The following is a 22,818-nucleotide window of genomic DNA, read 5'->3' as shown; positions in this document are numbered from 1 at the left end:
TACATATAGAGGGATCAATCTCGATAAGAATAACATCCAACATTTGCAAACTGAAGTAAACACAGGTAAGAAAAGTGTTAACAACTTGTCATAAATGCTCAAGTCACAAAAACGAATAGCTGTGATGATCAGACCCAAAGAACCAGGCCAAATAGTATGGATGGATCAAACATTACTTCAATGTTGAAAGAGATAGTGATAAAGCTGGACTGTTGCTCAAAACAGCTTGATACCTTGGAAACTACTTTATCTGTACTAAAAGAAAAACCTCAAATAAGTCGATGAAGCCGAGAGAACTAAAAATGGTAAGATGCTAAGGCATTAAAAATAGAGAACTTTAATATTATTAATCATATTTTAGAGACAAATTAGAAAGATATAAGCTTTGTGTCTGAAACTCATTCAACTACTGATTCATTGTTTAATATGAAAAGGCTATAGAATGTTTAAAACTATTCACCCAGACAATAAAGCCAATGAGGACAGTGCAATAAGAATCAAAAACAACATTCATGATCACGATGAATTCAATTTACAGTTAATGGAAACTCAGATTACTGTAATTTTTTCGTCTTGTGCCACGCTCTCGCTCGCACGTGTCTGGAACAGAGAGAGAAACGAATGCTATATAAACACGAACGATGAGAGGAAAATTACCATTTACATCAGAGACAGCAGAGAGTAAGCATACGAGATGAGTTCACCCTCCTACATCCTCCCAGACAGCCCGCCTTCGCAGCAGGTGCTGAACTACTGGCAGCGCAGAGCCGCCGAGAGCTGCGGCAGCTCTTCAGCTGCGGGCGCCTCAGCTCCTGCCTCCACTGCACCACACCGTTCGACATCGCCAGGGGGTGAGATGGTGATTGGAGACAGCCCCGTGCAACGCCTGCGTCCGCCAGCTACGTGGGCTCCGCGCCGAGCTGTGCTGACAACGCTGAGCAACAATATTAGGGAGAGACAGGCCAAGAGAAAACTCGAGTTTGAGGAGGGCGAAGTGAGCGGCGAAGAGGATAGTCTGCTCCCTCAATCAAAGGTTAGTTTCAACAAATATTATTATTAACTTGTGTATGCACAGATTTTTTTCTGTGATTGATAAAAAATCTGTGCACATACGAGTCTTTGATTATTTGATCTGAATATTATTTGAACTGATTAGAATGCAAGCAATATTTCCTCGAATGATTAGAAATGGTATATGAGATATTATCGTTTGAGTATTCAATCATGCACAACTTATTTGAAGTGCTTGGAATGTAAAGGAAATTACGAACTGAATTGATGCTAAGGAATATTATTTGAATGCTTAGATATTATTAAAAGTTATCAATCATGCATAAAATTATTTGAAGTGCTTGCGATGTAAAGGAAATTACGAACTGAATTGATGCGAGGAAATATTATTTGAACTGCTTAGATATTGTAAAGTATTCAATCATACATAATATTATTTGAAGTGCTTGGAATGTAAAGGAAATTACGAACTGAATTGATGCTAAGGAAATATTATTTGAACTGCTTAGATATTGTTAAAAGTATTCAATCATACATAAATATTATTTGAAGTGCTTGGAATGTAAAGGAAATTACGAACTGAATTGATGCTAAGGAAATATTATTTGAACTGCTTAGATATTATTTAAAGTATTCAATCATACATAAATATTATTTGAAGTGCTTGGAATGTAAAGGAAATTACGAACTGAATTGATGCTAAGGAAATATTATTTGAACTGCTTAGATATTATTTAAAGTATTCAATCATACATAAATATTATTTGAAGTGCTTGGAATGTAAAGGAAATTACGAACTGAATTGATGCTAAGGAAATATTATTTGAACTGCTTAGATATTATTTAAAGTATTCAATCATACATAAATATTATTTGAAGTGCTTGCGATGTAAAGGAAATTACGAACTGAATGATGCTAAGGAATATTATTTGAACTGCTTAGATATTGTTAAAGTATTCAATCATACATAAATATTATTTGAAGTGCTTGGAATGTAAAGGAAATTACGAAATGAATTGATGCTAAGGAAAATTATTTGAACTGCTTAGATATATTTAAAGTATTCAATCATGCAACATGATATTTCAATAACTGATATACTCACTTATGCAGAGAATTCGATGATAATCTGATGTAGAGATCTGAAACAAATAAGACACTAATCAAATATTTTTCAACAGAAACGTATGCCGGAACAGGAGGATCCTCCCTCGTCCCCTGATAAAGGAGGCTGAAATGGGGTTGTTGATCTTATCAACAAACCGGTGAGCAAGCCGTGGGTCCCACTGAGAGAGTTGGAGGAGGACCATCCCTACCGAATCGTCAGTGTGAGGGAGCACACTAATCAGCACGGACGCGGATAATTTTGAAAATCATCAATGCAGGAAGCAAATGTGAGGTGTATCTACCTCAAAGATTTGCTTCCTGCATTGATGCAGCGAAAATCGCGAATTTAATGTTACATGCAAAAATTATGTTTTGGTAGTTACGCATAAGTGTCCAAATTGGACAGATATAAAATTGTTAAAGCATAACAATTTTTATATCTGTATACATTTGGACACTTGTGTGTAACAAATTGTATATATGTATGGAGTAGTTAATAAAATAAGTGTACATTTGATAAAAAATTGTTTTCAATTCTTACCTGTTGTTGTTGACGATCTTGATAAGTTTGTAATGAATATCACACAGAAGAAATGGTTCAGCTGCTCTGTTGTGAAGATAATTTAAATAAGGTGGAGCAGGTCTTTTATAGTTTGTTGTGAGCATGCTCAGTAGAGTTACCGCTAGAGGCAGACAGCTGTGCAGGGCAAGCGCTGCCAGCTTCTCGCGCCCCTCCTTCTTGTGCTCCCACAGATGTGGGTGGTCCGCCATCATTTCTTCCCTTTTCAAATCACATCACCTTTTCAGATTTGAAATAATATTCTTATCATTCAGCAATGTATCACTTCAATCTGAGAGTATAGCATTAGATGTAGAAATATGAATTCACTTCCAACTCATGGTTGAACATTAAACCAAATCAAGTTGATGTATTGATTAATTAATTAACCTCAGTTAAGTTCAACCATTGAGTTGAAAGGTAATGAAAAATGGTATGTAGGAGAAAAAAGCAGAGTTTGAGAAAAAGCAGAGTTCGAGGAAACGGGGTAAAGGAATCTTGAGTTCAGCGGCGAGAGTTTTAAAGGTTTGGCAGGTAATGTAACATCAACTATTCTAAATAAGGTAATTGATAACCTTGGAGAAGAATATCATATTCCGGATACGAGTGGTGTGGCCGGGCACCAAGGTTAATGAAAGGTTAAAGAGAGGTGATCAAGGCATAATTCGTTAGATAAAGCTTGCAAGGCCCACGATATAGCCTATACTCAAAATAGTGATAATAAAACTCGAGCGGTAGCTGACAGGGCTCTAGCGAACGCTGCATGGGACATTTTCAAAAATCCTCAAACACCTCTTGCCGAGAAAGCACTTAGCTATCTTGTTACAAACGTTATGAAAGCTAAAGCGGCATTTGGTGGGACTTTGAGAAAGAAGAAGAAGAAGAAGGGGGAGAGGAGAAGTTATAGTAACGATATTAGACGCAAAGCTATAGCTCAGTTGAAAAAGCATATTGCAGGAAAAGGATATTTTTTGAAGCCTTTTCCTAAAGTGGTGGTAGACTTCTACCCCACCCCGCCAGCATCATATGGAGTGAGTTTATTCCCTCAAGTTAAGAAACGTAGAACAACAGCGAAGAAGAAGAGTAGAAGAAGAAGAAGAAGAGACATGAATATGAAGGAGAATTGAGTAATTATGATTTGATTGATTGGTCGAAATTATTACAGATTCGGTTAAGAGGTATATATATGCTAGATGCATTACCCAAAAAAATTCTAAAAAACGAAAATGCCATTGTGAATTTAGCAAGGGAAAGCGAGGATGGTACACACTGGGTAGCATATAAGAAAATTGGTTCTAATGTTTGGTATTTTGATCCAATTGGAAATTTACAACCTCCATACGAATTGGACAAATATTGGAAAAAAGAAAATGGAGTAAATATATTTTATAATGTAGAGCATATGCAACCATTAAATAGCGATTTTGTGGTCATCTTACATTATTGTTTCTTGCAAATCAGTTGTAATTAAGTGATTGTGGTGAACACACAAGATGGTGGTTATTACATTACGATCTAACACAAGTGATCTCTATGAACATTTACAAGAAGTTATAGAATTGGATAAAAATCGTGAATGGGAAATTGGATTGATTAATTTTTCCAGTTACAATAGTATTGCAAACATTAACAAAGGAACAAATTCCAGCTTCAAATATGGTGATAGATTAATCGAGTTGGATACTGGTGCATATGAAGTTGAGGATATTATAAATCTTTAAAGAATAAATTGAATATTGATGACAAGAAGAATAAACTTATTATACGTGCAAACGTAAATACTATGAAGATTGAAATTCATTCTGATAAAGCCATTGATTTAACACGTTCTGATTCGATTGCTAAGATACTTGGTTTTGATAATGTTGTTTTGCAGCCAAATAAATGGCATTATTCCAAACATTTGGTTAACATAACAAGCGTTGACAGTATTCTTGTTGAGTGTAATTTAGCTTGCGGCAGTTACTCTGAGGGAAAACAAAAACATATAATCTACGAATTTTTACCAAAGGTTCCTAGCGGTTATTTAATAAACGAAGTACCATCACCGATTATTTATGTACCTTTGAATACGCATCGAATTCAAACTATTAATGTAAAGGTAACGGACCAGAACGGATCGTTTATTGATTTCCGTGGAGATACAATTACAATTAGGTTGCACATACGTGAAAAGTAATGGGTTATCTTATTTTCAACCCACGTTCGAATAAGACAATCAAGTCATTAGAGAAAGGAACGCGATAGCGACAACACCTAAAAACAAACGTGCTTTGTCGGCTAAAAGCGCGAGAATATTAGAAAAGTTGGGTTTTATAGTCGATTGGCGACATGTTAGGCGGGGAGCGGCGGCAAGGAAAGTGAAAATACTGGATGTGGAGACAGACCTTCAGTTTTATAATGATATTACTAAATTCCAATTTCACACTCATACAGTTTATTCGGGACAGGAAATAAAAAACTCTGACGAGGCACGTATTGGCATAAATTCTTTAGATGTCTATTCTTTACCTTGTAAATCATTCATATTGATTGAGGGAACAGTTAACTGTACAAAACCGGGAAAAGACCCAGCCGATACACCAGTTGCAGCAGGGTATAAATTAAGCAGTAACGTAATCGGTAACCTTTTTGACGAAATACGATATGAATTAGCAGGTCAGCAAATTTCTAAATCAAGATTGATTGGATTAACATCCACAATTAAAGCTATATTGGTGAAAAATACTCTCGATAAAAACACATATCACTTGGCTGGTTTTGACAGAGCAGGATATGAGCTAACGGATAATACATTCACTTTCTGTGTTCCGCTGAAATTAATCCTCCCGTTTTTTGAAGATTTTCAAAGAATAATTTTAAATTTGAAACAGGAACTCGTCTTATTGAGGTCACCGACAGATCTAAATTGTGTTGAGTCTTCAAGCGGAACAAACGTTAGTGTGAAAATTACAAAACTGCAATGGCGCATGCCCTACATAACTTTAGAAGATCATGTAAGACTGAAATTTTTGAGACTGCTCGATGCTGACACTCCACTGAAATTAGGTTTCCGCCATTGGGAAATTTGTGAATTACCAAATTTGCAAAATTCACTTAACCATTCTTGGCGGTTCGTACCACATCGAGTTTTGATAGTCCAAAATACGTTATAATTGCATTTCAAACTGATCGTAAGAATAAAATAAATAAATCAATATCTGATTTCGATAGCTGCGGTATTTACAATGTTAAAGTATATTTGAACAGTGAGTATTATCCATATGAAAATCTGCTAGGTAAGAAGGAGTTTTATACCGCATGTTCTTGGATTTCGCACCCTCGTATTATAATCATTCAATCAATAGTGAACTCGGAACAGAAATCGATTTAAAAACATTTTGTGATTCAAACCACTGATTGTTGTAGATTGTTCACACCAACCAAGTCATTTGAAATCATCGACAGATGTTCGTATTGAAATGGAATTTAAAAGTGCAGTACCTGCAAATACTTCCGCTTATTGCGTTTTAATTAGCGATCGTGTGATGGAATATACACCTCTCACGAGTATGGTGAAAGAAGTTCAGTAATTTGTTGATAGAGTGCATCACTGCAGGTTATATAAGGTGTGTACTGCAACAAATGTAAGCCATTATCAGTTTCACCTTTGAACAGCCAACATGTCCTATTCTTTGTGTTCTGATATTTTGGATAAGCCGCAAACTCGCTCTATTGGTATTCAGTGCGATCTTGATAGTTTCTATTATGAAGCAAGGTGCAGTACGCCGAAGCCGCTGGAGGTGGAGGAGGAGGAGGGGAGAGCGCAGGATTACCGAAGCCGCTGCAGGTGGGGGAAGACAAAGGAGGATTTGAGGAACCCCCCGCCGCGCTCGCCGCCCCCGCCGCCGCCGCTGAGGGGAGAGACAAAGCCTACGAAGAGAAAGAAGGTCAAGCGACTGCTAAATTGCTACAGTTGATCTTCACTGGTTTAAACAAGATTGTAATCAAATTATTGTGAAAGAACTTGCCATAATTGATCAGTTTAATAATTATATTGTGTTCCATTTCAAATCGCCATTTGCAAAGACAGAATTGAGTGCAAAATTGTATAACGATGCAACATGGTTAGAACGTCACTATCATAAAATAAAATGGGAAGATGGAGATTTAGAATACAATGAGTCATTAATTCGTGATTACCTTGCAGCTTATGAGAAAATTTTCACAAAAGGAACTGAGAAAGCAAAGTTTTAAGAAGATTGCATAGCAACGTACAATGCATACCAGAGGATTTTCCAAAACCTGATTTCAGCTTTTTCACTAGTTCATGGTGTTATGCTGCATGCAACATTCATAAAAATAATCCACATTCTCGGTGTGCGTTATTCTCCGCCCAGCATATAATTCTTTGTTGTTAAAAATATGTATCAAACAAATAATTTCTTGTGCGAAAACAATCGAATGCAAAGTATGAAAATGGCTCCGATGTACACAAATTCACAGAAAAGAAACTTTGCTCGTTATGGATTCTTCTACAACGGAAAGGATCTACAGTGTGTTTATTGCCAGCATGCATTGATGCTAAAGCGCGTAATGTTGTCTATCGTCAATTGATGAAGAAAGACCGCTTAATTACTCTATAATAGTTCCTGCCTACACCTAGTTTTCTTCATTCGCTCAACATCATGGATCCGAGAAAGTGGTTGGCTCCGACAACGAATTGGAAGTGAGGTTAAAAACTGTATTGATTGGTACGATGAGTGTGAAAGTGCAATTAGGAAATCAACTCCTGAAAATTATAGTTTGGCGAAGCAATTGAAAGACATTTTTCTAAGCACGGTGAATTTAAATGATATAAGAGACTATCTATGTTATTATCGTCCTCATAATTATGTATAGATAAGCTAATTAGAATTGAAGATGAAGTTATGTGTTGTTGTAGTGAAATGTGTAAATAAACGTTTTCTGTCTTCAAACGATTTTCATTCGATATCCCATTCACGTTTTTTAGTTTAGTTGCTGCTTAGAGCTAGAGCAGAACACGTGTGTGGTAATCTTTAGTGCACGTGCGCCTATAACACGTGCATCTCATTATTTAGAGCTAGAGCAGACAGCACGTGTGGGGTAATCTTTAGTGCACGTGCATATCATCAATTTAGAATTCTTTCCCCTCATTCGACTCGCATCAAACATCTGCAAGATGCAGTGTTATGGTTTTTCAAAATTAAAATTATCTCGTCTCTTGATGTCAATTTCATTTAATGAATTTGATTCAATTGCGAAGAATATTAAATTTTAACAGGATGTCAAGATGTTGATTTACCGTTAACAAAAACAGAAAATGTACACTTTTCGATTCTATCTGAGATTTTCGAACTGCTCAATATTCTAGACAGCGGTCATCTACATTATGATTGTACAAATGATTCGCCATTATCTGTTGTTAAAAATTCCGATGAACTTTGGAAATGCTTGTACGATATTGCAGATAAAAATGTAAAAGAACGTAGAGATTTATAGCATTAGATGAGAGAGAATTTCTCAATTCAATTAGATATAGAGAGAGTCATTGACCTCACTTTAATATGGATTCACTTTAATCTGTCACCAAAGGAATTTTTCCCTCTCAAGAGATTTTTTCCCCCACATCTTTAGAATTACCTCAATCTCACCATAGCATTAGATGTAGAAATATGAATCACTTCAATTTGACAGTAGACAGAGAGGGGATTTTTCTCCTAAAAGGGAAATTTTTTTTTCCCTCACCTGGAGAAGAGAGAGAGAGAGTATCTCCCTCTCTCCTATCCCTCACCACCACTGGACAGGGGAAGGGGAAATCTATTTTTAGAAAGAGAGAGAAGATATATCTCCCTCTCACTCACTCCCTCACCTCCACTGGACAGGGGGAAGGGGATTTAGAAAAGAGAGAGAAAGATATATCTCCCTCTCACTCATCCCCTCACCTCCACTGGACAGGGGAAGGGGAAATCTATTTAGAACACCCCCCGCCCTACAGGCGGGGGAAGGGGAGGAGGGATGGACGAGGGGAGAGGGGGAGGGGGATCTCGAGCAAAAAAGTCAGTCTTTTCCCACTAATATACTCTACTATCATTCGACAAAGTCGGTGGTACTATCCTTTACTAGGTTCACAACGGTGCCTATTATGTTTTTGACAGTGTAGAAATATGACTAACTAATGCAGAGAATGGCATCGCTATTCTTCTATCTTATCCACTGTAATTGAACGTGACTCACTATAGTAGTTCTGGAACAGTAGACCTCGCGCTCAGTAAGTAACATTGACCTGTTGTTATGTTCCTCAAAAGGTAATAATAAATTTATGAATTTAAAATGTCTAGAAAAATCCTAAAAACATAGAGCGTTCTTCCTATCGTACCGTGAGTGTCATCCGGAATGTGAGTTGAGCGCTGTTATCAGGTCTGGCTGCAACTGTCTACAACGTTGATGGAAAGATACATTTTCAAGATGTTCGATGTTTTTGAACGGGTAATATTATAGTCAACTGTCTACTAACGTTATCATGAAATTAATCACGGTTAAAATTTAACTGGATCTTCCACGAGAACCAATCAGAGAAGCAGTCTTGTCAATTCTTCTCTGATTGGTTCTCGTGAAATTAATCACGGTTAAAATTCAACCGGCTTCTGCGCAACCTGGCCTTAGTGAGATTGGATAGAACGGGATCTGAATGGGATTTATTAATTTATTTAATCATTCAGAGTTACACAACTTAGAGAAAAGTACGACAGGCTTATAAGCCCAAAACGGTTCCAATTCTAATTAATACAACAGTCCAATGTAGCTGGGTTATTGTGTCACTTAACATTCTTCAATTACACACTCAATTTACAATTTAAAACACACAAAAATCATTTTTAAATTGAAAAAATACTATTAAATTAAATCAATCACAATTAATTAGAAAATTCCAAACTTTGAAAAAACTATAGCATTTTGAGACCAGAAAGACAAACACACTATTATCTTATCAAATCAAATTTACTTGAAAAAAGTAGAAGTTTTTATAGAAAAATTAGTTGAAACATTGAATAATGTTGTAGTTTTTTAACCGAGCAAAGTGAGGTCTAAGATTCAAGTCGACGGTTTGGCATTTCTCTTAATGTTTAAATGTTTGAATGTTTAAATGTTTTTATGTTTTTATGTTGCGCATTTACGGCGAAACGCGGTAATAGATTTCCATGGAATTTGACAGGTATGTTCCTTTTTTATTTGCGCGTCGACCTATATACAAGGTTTTTGGAAATTTTGCATTTCAAGGATAATATGAAAGGAAAAAGGAGCCTCCTTCATACGCCAAGATTAGAGTAAAAATCAGACTATAGAATCATTCATCATAAATCAGCTGTCTAGTGGACTATAATACTACCCGTTCAAAAACATCGAACATCTTGAAAATGTATCTTTCCATTAACGTTAGTAGACAGTTGACTATAATACTACTCATTCAAAAACATCGAACATCTTGAAAATTGTATTTTTCCATAAACGCTGTAGACAGTTGCAGCCAGACCTGATAACAGCGCTCACACTCACATTCCGGGACGACACGTCACGTTACGATATAGGACAGAAAGCTCTATGTTAATTTATGATTTTTCTAGACAGTTTTAATTGATAAATTATTTATTATATTTTGAGAAAACGTAACAACAGGTCAATGTAACTCACTGAGCGCGAGATCTACTCTTCACAGAACTAGTGACCTCACAGGACTAGTTTACAATATCCTACACTATGAGGTTTACAGTTTCCTTTGAATTGTTGAAAAAGGAGCCTTCCTATCCACAAAATTAATCTACGCAAATCATGAAACATACAAAACATATTCACATGACTACCCTTGGCTGCCAACAACGGAAGTTGACATAATGAATTCGCGAGTTATGGGTTGGAGCACAGCTGAGGGGGTCCGCAGACAAAAACAGCCAGCTAAGCATTTATAATAGAGTTAGGAGCCATTATGAGCGCGGGATGCAAACCACATGTCATCATACAATTTGTCTGCTCGCTGTTGGCCACATTCCAAAAGTGGTGGGGGGTGAATTTGGGGTAGGACGATGGAAAAGAGTGGAAGATGATTGGGTTTTGATGAGGGGAAGGAGGAGCGAGAGAAGAAGGAGGAGGTGGAGGAGGAGGAGGAGTAGGAGGAGGATGATGAGGAGTAGGAGAATGACGAGGAGTGAGAGGAGCAGGTGTGGATTTGAGGAAGGCGTAGGAGGAAGAGGAGGTGAGAAGAATAAAGAGAATTAGGAAAAAAGAAGAGAACGGTGGAAGATGCGTTGCAGAAGGAACAAGAAATGCAATGTTGAAGAAGGGGATGGAACAGGTTGAAGAGGAGGAGGAGGAGGAAGACGATGTGGAAGAGTGAAAGGAGGAGGAGGAGGAGGAGGAGGAGGAGGAGGAGTGTGAAAAGTGGAGAAGAGGTAGGACGAAGAGAAGGAGTATTAGAAGAATGATGAGGAGGGTGGATGATGCGAGGAGCACGAGGAGGGTTGAATAAGAGGAGGAGGAGGAGGAAGAGGAGAAGGGAGGGTGGTGGTGGAGGACGAGGAGGTGGAGAAGGAGGAGGAGGATGATGAGGAGGAGGAGGAGGAGGAGAAAGAGGAGGAGAAGGAGAAGGAGAATTAGGAAAATTAGGAGAAGGAAAGAGAACGGTGGAAGATGCGTTGAAGAAGGAACAAGAAATTGAATGTTGAAGAAGGGGATGGAACAGGTGGGGGTGGATGAGGAGGAGGTGAAGGAGTATGATGTGGACGATGAAGATGAAGATGAGTATGATGAGGAAAGAGAACGGAGAAAGACGCGTTGAAGAAGAGGATGAAACATGATGATGAGGAAGAAGAAGAAGAAGAAGAAGAAGAAGAAGAAGAAGAAGAAGAAGAAGAAGAAGAAGAAGAAGAAGAAGAAGAAGAAGAAGAAGAAGAAGAAGAAGAAGAAGAAGAAGAAGAAGAGAAGAAGAAGAAGAACAGGACAAACAAGTAGTAGTAGTAGTAGTAGTAGTAGAAGAAGAAGAAGAAGTGAGAGAAGAAGAAATAGGAGATACAAGATGCTTCTACGTCATTGATAGACAGTATCTAACTAACTCACCCAACAGCTCAATAATTCTGGATTAGTTTCGCCTTTGGAAATAACACATCAATTTCCTGCTGTGAATAAAATAGGCGAGAAGCCCTCACAAAGAACTTGTATCTTAGATAATGAAGTGATTTTCAAGAATAAAAAGAAGCAAAAGAAGGAGAGGAAGAAGGTGATGTAGAATTGTAGGAGGACGAAGAAAATTGAGTTATTAACTGAGCAGGTTTTATACCCACCGGCTCCTTGTCTATCCTATGTATGTCTCAATCATCTATCTTTTTTACTTTCCTTGCCCTATTACCATAGGTAAGGAAAGTATTGCTTTCCGAAAAAAATTACGGTACCCCAATTTCTAAATTTCTATACGTTTCGAGGTCCCCTGAGTCCAAAAAAGTGGTTTTTGGGTATTGGTCTGTATGTGTGTGTGTGTAGTGAGTGTATGTGCGTCTGTGTACACGATATCTCATCTCCCAATTAACGGAATGACTTGAAATTTGGAACGTGAGGTCCTTACAATATAAGGATCCGACACGAACAATTTCGATCAAATGCGATTCAACATGGCGGCTGAAATGGCGAAAATGTTGTCAAAAACAGGGGTTTTCGCGATTTCTCGAGAACGGCTCCAACGATTTTGATCAAAGTTATACCTAAAATAGTCATCGATAAGCTCTATGAACTGCCACAAGTCCCATATCTGTAAAAATTTCAGGATCTTTGCAAAGTTTGACTTTAGATTCTCAATTATCAGGCTTCAGATGCAATTTAAACAAAAACTTTCGAGTGGAAAAGATTGAGCATGAGAATTTCTACAATTAATGTTCAGTATCATTTTCACCTAAAATTAAAAATAAGCTCGAAATTCAAGAAAATGTGATTATCCAATTGCAAACTGTTGGCAACTGTTGATTCTATTAAATGATTCACTATGAAGAGATAGCAGACCTCGTGTGTCTCCAGAGTTATTGTCCTGTCACCAGCTGGCTCAAATCTTTGAATTGTAGACTTGAGATGCGCGGGAAGACTTGCGACACTTGCGTCACGTGATCAATTTTCATAACGGCAAGGAAAGTTGTGTGAGTGCGACACACCAGATTTTTTTTATAAAGTACATATATACGAGTAAAATACATTCCTCTATCATTCTACATCTCCACCAACCACTCTCTAACACTCTCTCTCACTCTCTCTCAATCCCTCACACTCGCTCTCACTCACACTCACACTCTCTCATACTCTCTCACTCCATTACATTTACAAATCCATTATATTACAAATTGCTTTTTCAAATCATATACAGTTCAATAATTATTTTCTTAGTCTATATTATGTAAATTCATCTATAATTTTGCTGTATTGTAAGCTATTGTATATAAGTGTATAAGCCAGTATATATTGTAATCTACATAAATAAAGTATTCAATCAATCTATTTTATTTTTATAAAGTATATTATATAAAATACATTCCTCTTTCATTCTACATCTCCACCAACCACTCTCTATCACTCTCACTCGCTCGCACTCACACTCGCACTCTCTCTTACTCTCTATCCATCTACAACGCGCTGTCTCTTTTCCTCCTACACCTCTGTTCATGGATGTTCTCTTTTCTTTCTTCAGTGCCTTATTCCTCCAGTAACAGTTCTATACCTCTATTCAACACCTCAACCAATTCTTTTTTTGTCTCCCTAAAACCAGTTTCTCAAGAAACATCTGCCTCATCTCCCAGATTATATACAGTATATTCTTCTACAATCTCTATATATATATATTTATATATTATCTAGTATTTGAACGAGCGTCAGCGTGTTCTTACTTTTGACTTACTGAGGGCCAAAGTCGATTGTCCGTCTGTTTGTATGTTCTACAATATCTTTAGAAAGAATTGATAAATCAGCTTCAAATTTTGAACACGATAGGCAAGTATATGCACCCTATAAGGCTAGGCACTCACCGATTAGTCAAGACAAGACTAGTCACGTTTAGTCACAATACTTCACATTGTTGCTTATGGAGTCATGTCTAATTGCAATGACTAATCAGTGTGTGTTGCGTCATAAGCAACTATGAGAAGTATTGTGACTAAACTTGTTTGATCATGTCTTGTCTTGTCTGGGCCCAGCCTAGCCTTAGGCTGGGCACACACCGATTAGTCAAGACAAGACTAGTCACGTTTAGTCACAATACTTCACATTGTTGCTTATGACGCAACTCACACTGATTAGGCTAGGCACACACCAGTTGTCAATACAAGACAAGACATGATCAGACACATTCAGTCACAATACTTCACATAGTTGCTTATGAAGACATGTCTAATTGCAATGACTAATCAGTGAGTTTTGCTTCAAAGCCACTATGTGAAGTATTGTGACTACACGTGTCTGATCATGTCTTGTCAATACACACTGATTAGTCATTCAAATTCAAATTCAAATTCAAATTTATTGATTCTCAAAAAAAAAAATATACAACACTTTCAAGACAAAAAATATATATATATATATAAGAATCTACACCTGCAAAGAAAACCTGTGCGCAGGTGTGAGTTGCAATATAAATGTTTTTCAAAAATATTCAACAAAAATGATCCAAAACAAATTTCTTGAAAAAATACAGAATAAAAACTAGTACTTAATAATAAAGAGGATACTAAAAATAAAGGAACGGAAGGAGAAAAGACGGAAAAGGCCAAGAAGAAAGAAGAAGACGAAGAAGAAGGAGAATGAAGAAGAAGAAACGGTAAGAGGTAGGTAAGTCAACTGCAACCATGGAGTAGACGAAAATTAGTTTATTTAAAACAATTTTTCCTCGATTTTATTTGCTATTATCCATTTATCTATGTCTGTTCTAAGCCTTTGGTTTATGTTTGTTTTTTCAAGAATATTTAAGGGAATGTGGTTTATTAATTTATTGGAAATATAAGAAAACTGTCTCCTACACACATTCAAGTCCATTCTGACAAATTGGAAAATGTCTCGCGCGGGGCGCAAGCCCAAAAGAGATTCTCGAGGTTCAAATAAATGTTTATTTTTTATAATATATAGTACCAATTTTTTATGAAAAGTTGTCGAACTGTTAAAACCTTGAACTCCCTGAATAAATCTTTTGTTGGAAAAAGTCTGGGTTTGCCTAGAATAGTTTTTAAAAGATGTTTTTGAATAATGAAAAGTTTTGTGAAATGCGCATTCAAAGCTCCCCCCCAAGCCCGTATGCCATATTGAAAAGCGGATTGAGCATACGAATAATAGATTAGTTTAGCTATTTTTATATTGCTCAGTTGTCTAATTTGGTGAAATTTGTAGATAAGGAATTTTAGTTTGGAACACATGTTATTAATTTGATTATCCCACCTTAAGTGTGGATCCAACAAGATACCAAGTACTTAACTTTTTTTTCTTTTTGAATTTTATGACAAGAACAGCAGCTAAGAAGTCTATGGTCGTTACAGTTTAATCGATGGATTTTTATACTGTCTATTGTTCGTGGTTGAGTAAGGGAATTGGGTGAAAATAACATGAAGACGCTTTTAGTTGTGTTGAGGGTTAATATGTGTTGATTAAGCCAAGAGAACGCCAATCTGAGTCCACTTTCCGCTGCAATTTTTACATCATCCCATGAGTTTTCAGTGAAAGTTAGAGCAGTGTCGTCTGCAAATGATATTATATCACAATTTCTTATATTTAATTTAAGGAGATCATTGATATAGATTAAGAACAAAATGGGAGATAGGACAGTACCTTGCGGCAGACCAAAATCAGTGAGTTTCATATTGCTTGTGTTGAGTATCTGAGATCGATTTGACAGGTAACTCTTGAATAATATTAGTGGTATACCCCTAATCCCCAGGTGTTCCATTTTTTCCAGGAGTCGTTTTTGAGAGATAGTGTCAAATGCCTTGGCTAAATCCAAGAATACTGTCAACGTTTTTTTCTTATTATTGAAGTTTTTTGTTATAATTTGTAATAATCTGGTGATGGCATCCTCTGTAGATTTACCGGGCTGGAATCCATACTGGTTTTCATTAATAATGTTGAATTTATTCAGATAGCCCAATAATCTTTTTTTAATTATCTTCTCCATTACTTTGGCTAAGTTATTCATCAGACTAATAGGACGGTAGTAGTCATTGCAATTAGACATGTCTTCATAAGCAACTATGTGAAGTATTGTGACTAAACTTGACTGATCATGTCTTGTCCTGTCTTGACTAACTGGTGTGTGCCTAGCCTCAGTCATTACACTTAGACATGACTTCATAAGCAACTATGTCAAGTATTGTGACTAAACGTGACTGATCATGTCTTGTACTTTCTTTACTAACTGGTGTGTCCCTAGCCTTAGGCTACAGTCTGGTGTCGAATAGAATGGTCATTTAGGAATATAGAAATCATAGGCTGGGCACACACCGATTAGTCAAGACAAGACAAGACATGATCAGACACAATACTTCACATAGTTCATTATGGAATCATGTCTAATTGCAATGACTGAGGCTTGGTACACTCCAGTTAGTCAAGACAAGACATGATCAGACACGTTTAGTCACAATATTTTACATTGTTGCTTATGGCTCAACTCACACTGATTAGGCTAGACACACACCTGTTAGTAGTAAGACAAGATATGTGCAGAGGTTTTGAGAAAGTTTAACCCACTGTAAAAAAATATACATTATTTTGTGATTGTTCACGTTTTCTGTATTGATCAAGTTATTATCTATACACTTTAATCGATAATATATAACACTGTTATCGGTAGAAAAGGTGTTGTTCCACTCCAAAACCTTGTTTCTGGTAATTTTCCGCACCGTACCTTCTCAAACGTGGCTCAAATTTTGTTGTGAATCAATTCTTTAACATCAGAAAGTCTCTGTCAACGGGTCTCTAATTAAGCTCTAATTTTGTTGTGATATCTTGTAGGGAATCAATTCTTTAACCTCAGAAACAGTCTCTGTCATAGACTCCAATTAAAATTTGTCGAGTAGTGTTGTAGTGTTTGAAAAACTTGTGTTTTGTGTTAGTTTTCCGTCGCCATGTTGTTACTAAGAGCTGGTTTATTGGTTATTGTGTTAAGTGAGTTGGGAGTTTTATCATGTAGTGCCCAGGATTCAAATGAATACAGTAATCATTGGAGCTCCTTCTATGAGAAGCCATGCTGTGTGGGACAGCGTCATCTCAGACATCATAAAGGTTAGAAATCGTTTAATTTAACTCGAATTAAAACCTTTTAATTAACTTTTATTTAATTGGTGTTTGTTTTTCTAAAGTAGTTAACTGCGTTTACACTAATGTTATCAACACCAATGGTGTGTACTAAAAGTTTTCTCCAAAAAGTGCTCTTTTTTTCTAGAAAACAAAGTTGCTGTCGTGAAATAAAACCACACATTTATCGTCAAATTCTACAGTTTACAATATATGTGTTTTTTTTTTTTGACCAAACGAAGTGAGGTCTAAGATTCAAGTCGACGGTTTGGCATTTCTCTTAATGTTTAAATGTTTATATGTTGCGCATTTACGGCGAAACGCGGTAATAGATTTTCATGAAATTTGACAGGTATGTTCCTTTTTAAATTGCGCGTCGACGTATATACAAGGTTTTTGGAAATTTTGCATCTCAAGGATAATATAAAAGGAAAATGGAGCCTCCTTCATACGCCAATATTAGAGTAAAAATCAGACTATATTCATCATAAATCAGCTGACAAGTGATTACACAGATGTGTGGAGAAGCCAGTCTATTACTGTATTTGTATAAGGTCTATAGTTTCAATCAAAGACATTAAAGAGGTATGCATATTTAAGCTGGGTTTACACCAAAGTTACTAACAAAATGGTTATAACTAATCAAAGATCTTGAAGAGGTATGCATCAAAAATATTATAATTTCTTCAGCATTATTTAGTTCATTTGTTTATTTTTATTCACCTATTAAATTAATTTTTTCGAATGTGAGAATATTGATACTGATGGGCACGCATAATAATACCATGACTGCAAAACAAAATATTGAAACCAAAGACCTTAAAGCTGCGATTAGACCAAATTTATTAAAAAAATGTTAATTACTCAATCCTTTTAGATTATATTAGATTGAACATAATTTATCATATCACGGCGTTTCGCCGTAAATGCGCAACATATAAACATTTTAACATATAAACATTTAAACATTAAGAGAAATGCCAAACCGGCGACTTGAATCTTAGACCTCACTTCGCAAGGTCAATTAACTTTTACTATTGGTGTTTATTTTTCAAAATAGTTATCTGCGTTTACACTAAATATCGGAGCACAGAGCTTCGCTCGTTATTTATTGACTTTTGATAAACCGAACACAATTCTTTAAAATGATTGGGGAAGTACTAACAGGCACAGCCCAAAACTGTTTCTTCCCCGAATTTTGATTTATACTCTCTGAAAAGTCCAGAAAGTAGGTTATGTTCCATACACTTGAATTTAGGTTCAATTTTCTGTTCAAACATTTTAAAACAAAAAAATATAATTTAGATTATATACAAACCGAATTGAATAACAAAATAACACTCACTAATCACTTGAAATTGTCAAATAATGTACACCTGAAATTCTAACCTTATTTCGGACTTTTTCACTTATAAACTTGGAAGAAAAATAGCACAAGGACTATCTTATTATTTTATCTTCCAATGTTATTACATTTAATTTGCATTGTAAATAAATAAATAAATGATCAACTTTGAAAATTATGATATAGTCTAGTTTAGGAGGATTATCATGTCATGTCAACAAATCAGATTATGTTGATCAAATCGATTAAATGTCTAGCTAGATAAAATTTCTCGCTGATTGATCATGATTACACAGCTGGAAATAATTCTGTCTCTCCCACACAGTCACATTTGGTTGAGAGTTAGTGGGGAGGATATTTTTAATATTCTTTCTGAAGAATGGACATTGATATGTCCAAAGCTCCGCCAATTCATGTACATGCATAACAATGTAATTATCTATAGTTATTATATTACAAATTACTTTTTCATATTATCATATACAGTTTAATAATTATTTTCTTAGTCTATATTATGTAAATTCATCTATAATTTTGCTGTATTGTAAGCTATTGTATATAAGTGTAAAAGCCAGTATATATTGTAATCTACATAAATAAAGTACTCAATCAATCAATCACACGCATCTTCTGTTATCGAGAGACGACGAAATTATCATATGTTTTCCAAGGATGAATAATTATCCTTTTAATGTCGTTCAGGGAGTTTTCCATAGAATGAGACCTAGTGCAATCGAATCTTTATATCATAAACCTGCTATGTTCCAAATTTCGTGAAAATCGTTAGAGCCGTTTTCGAGATCCGTAAAACATGAATAACCAGATATAAAAATAGCCAAATATAAAAATAACCAGATATAAAAATAACCAGATTTATAAATTATCATATGTTTTCATATTATCGACATATTATCATATTATTCAACGGTTTTCACGAAATTATCATATGTTTTCCAAGGATGAATTATCCTTTTAATGTCGTTCAGGGAGTTTTCCAAAGAATGAGACCTAGTACAATCGAATCTTTATATCATAAACCTGCTATGTTCCAAATTTCGTGAAAATTGTTAGAGCCGTTTTCGAGATCCATAAAACATGAATAACCAGATATAAAAATAGCCAGATATAAAAATAACCATATATAAAAATAACCAGTTATAAAAATAACCAGATCTAGAAATAACCAGATATAAAAATACAGAAATTGCTCGCTTAATATACTAGGATGTTATCAACACCAATGGTGTATACTAAAAGTTTTCTCCAAAAAGTGCTCTATTTTCCTAGCAAACAAAGTTGCTGTCATTAAATAAAAACACACATATATCGTAAAATTCTACAGTTTACTAAAACGCCCGGAGTTAGAATATCGACAAATTCTACAGTTTTAGTAAACTGTAAAATTTGACTATATATTGTGTTTTATTTGTGACTATATTTGTGTTTTTATTTCAATATGGAACGGTTCTACAACATCGACAGTGACTCTGTCAAATTGCTCAATTGCTGTCCTCAAATGTAAGGGAGCAAAACTATAAAGCAGCAAACTGTAAAAATCCAGGAGACAATAATTTACAATTGGGGATGTTAGCATTTTTGGGATAATTTATATACCAAGAAGTCAGAAAATCAACATTTTCAGATTTTAATCTATATATTTAAAAAAAAAATTGATAATATATTGATAACATTCCATTCAAACCAAACAAACAAGTTATAATATGGATATTTAGTTATTTATGATACACAAAACACAATGCGTTAAAATTATTAGGGAAGGACCAACTGGAACAGCCCAAAACATTCCTTTCCCCGAATTTCATTTCATACACAAAGTGCCGGTTGCACAACAGCTGGTTAAATTGTAACCGTGATTAATTCCACGAGAACCAATCAGAGAAGCCGTCTTTTCAAAAATTCCTTCTCCGATTGGTTCTCGTGAAATTAATCACGGTTACAATTTAACCGGCTGTTGTGCAACCGGGCCAAAGTCCAAAAAGTAGGTTATAGAGGCACCTATTAAGTCTTATTCACTTTTGAATTTAGTCGAATTTTTAGTACAAACTAGCCGTCAGGCTCGCTTCGCTCGCCATATCCGTCTAGCCAGGGGGCTCCGCCCCCTGGACCCCCGACTGGATCGTCCAAGAGTGAGATCAGCAGGCTCGCTTCGCTCGCCTGCATTTTTTCATTTTTATCATATTATATTAGGTCAATCCAGTCGGGGGTCCAGACTAAACGTCTGGCTAAACAGATATGGCGAGCGAAGCGAGCCTGACGGCTAGTAATATAATATTCCCAGGATTGAAGTAGCAGTGCCCAATCAATTTTTCCGCGATAAATGCATTTAAATCTTCAACTTGGTGCCAACCTAACAAAATCAACTCAACTTAATACCAACCTGACAAAATTATTAATTTAGTTGCCAGTTAACAACTGTTTCGAAGAGGTACTCTATCTAGATTATAGTTCTATAGTAACATATGATATGGAAATTTCAATTCTAATTAAGAGATTGGGAGAAGAAGAATAAACATGCTAAAAGACGAACTTTAAACCCTTAAAAACAACCCTTAGAGTTGAAATATTGCCAAAAGATTTCTTAGTGCGCCTCTAAAGGGCCAACTGAACATACCTACCAAATAAGAACATTTTTGGTCCGGTAGATTTTTAGTTATGCGAGTGAGTGAGTGAGTGAGTGAGTGCCATTTCGCTTTTATATATATAGATACTTGGAAATAAGAAGTGTAGAAGATATAAAAAAATATTTTAGTGCTAAAAAATGGAATATAAGGGAAGGGCTGTAATGCATAGAGTTTTATTACAGTTCTTCAAAATTTTCGAAGATACATTTGAGTAGTTGCGTTTCTATTCCAGTCAAGGTCTAGATGCACAAAAGCCGGTTAAATTTTAACCGTGATTAACTTCACGAGAACCAATCAGAGAAGGTTTTTTGAAAAAGCGGCTTCTCTGATTGGTTCTCTTGGAATTGATCAAGGTTAAAATTTAACCTGTGCAACGGGCACTAAAATTTAATCTGTTTAGAAGAGGAGCTTCATTTCAGCAGAGAGTTGAAAATCCTTCTATACTATGATCATATTTAGGGATCTTTAGAAAATATAGTGATATCATTATATCTGCTTGGTGATTATCTGCTTATAACCACAATTAATACTGAGTAGGTTTTTAATTTTGTATTCAAATTTTTAAAATAAGTGCAATATTTTTAAAGTTTTTAATTTATTGTGATACATTCTGTGATTCATTTAGAGTATAAAATCAACCTTCAAAATTCAAAATTTGCAATTCATTATTCCTGGACCGAAAATCAAGTGACGAAGCAGTGTGTGATTACATAACCTTCACTTTTGGACAACATTAGCATTTTATCAAAATTTTTGGAGAGAAATAGTACAGGCTCAGCCTAGTTTTTCCCCCAATGTCATAATTGGATTATGATTATAGTGTTTTATACAATAAATGAATAGTGAACAATCATAAAATCTCTTCACTTAATCGGTTACTTTATTCAAATTAATAAAAACTATACAACAATTTGTAGTAGGCTACCCTTAACTGAAAACTTTAAAATATTTTAACGACTAGTTTCAACCATAGATCATTTTTAAGTTAAAATTATTAATACTAATAAAATAGTAATATCTATTATATAAAAGCCAAATGGCACTCACTCACTCACTCACTCACTCACTCGCAGAACTAAAAATCTACCGGACCAAAAACGTTCAAATTTGGTAGGTATGTTCAGTTGGCCCTTTAGAGACGCACTAAGAAATCTTTTTGCAATATTTTAACTCTAAGGTTGGCTTTTAAGGGTTTAAAGTTCGTCTTTTAGCATGTATGTTCTTCTTATTCTCTTAATTTATAATTGAAAAATATCCATACCATATGTTAATATAGAACTATAATCTGAAGAGAGTACCTCTTCGAAACAGTTGTTAACTGGTAACTAAATTAATAATTTTGTCAGGTTGGCATTAAGTTGAGTTGACTTTGTTAACTGCACTTTAGGTTGGCACCAAGTTGAAGATTGAATTGCATTAATCAGAGCTATTCCTGGGATTATTATATTACTAGCCGTCAGGCTCGCTTCGCTCGCCATATCCGTTTAGCCAGACGTTTAGTCTGGACCCCCGACTAGATCGTCCTAACATATGATAAAAATGCTCAAATGAAAAATGCAGTCGAGCGAAGCGAGCCTGCTGATCTCATCCTCGGACGATCCAGTCGGGGGTCCAGGGGGCGGAGCCCCCTGGCTAGACGGATATGGCGAGCGAAGCGAGTAATAATAATAAAAGTAAAATTATTTTAACTTGAAAATGACCTATGGTCTAAACTAGTCGTTAAAATATTTTAAAGTTTTTAATAAAGGGTACGACAAGTTGTTACATTGTTTTCATTAAGTGAACAATCATTATGCTGGTTCTCGTGGAATCAGGCTAATCACGGTTAAAGCTTAACCGGCTTCTGTGC

The 22,818-nt window shown here is 35.6% G+C and overlaps 2 protein-coding genes across 2 annotated transcripts in view; both read left to right on the top strand.

The window, feature by feature from the left end:
- Positions 1 to 569: 569 nt before the first annotated feature.
- On the top strand, positions 570 to 2,247 carry LOC120352972. Its single transcript, XM_039435337.1, has 2 exons — positions 570 to 1,033; positions 2,194 to 2,247. The coding sequence occupies exons 1-2, from the start codon at positions 695 to 697 to the stop codon at positions 2,245 to 2,247; spliced, it is 393 nt and encodes a 130-aa protein (XP_039291271.1). The 5' UTR covers positions 570 to 694.
- Positions 2,248 to 16,420: 14,173 nt separating this feature from the next.
- The window catches only part of LOC111062116 (semaphorin-2A), a 303,344-nt gene continuing 296,946 nt past the window's right edge, over positions 16,421 to 22,818 (top strand). The window contains exon 1 of the mRNA XM_039435336.1: positions 16,421 to 16,970. Within this exon, the coding sequence (XP_039291270.1) occupies positions 16,814 to 16,970 (157 nt within the window). The 5' untranslated portion in view covers positions 16,421 to 16,813. The remainder of the gene's footprint in view (positions 16,971 to 22,818) is intronic.

This window comes from Nilaparvata lugens, chromosome 9 (assembly GCF_014356525.2).
Source record: "Nilaparvata lugens isolate BPH chromosome 9, ASM1435652v1, whole genome shotgun sequence".
Classification (NCBI taxonomy): Eukaryota; Metazoa; Arthropoda; class Insecta; order Hemiptera; family Delphacidae; genus Nilaparvata; species Nilaparvata lugens.
The sequence above is the reverse complement of the archived record's forward strand: the minus strand, read 5'-3'. Positions and strand labels throughout refer to the sequence as shown.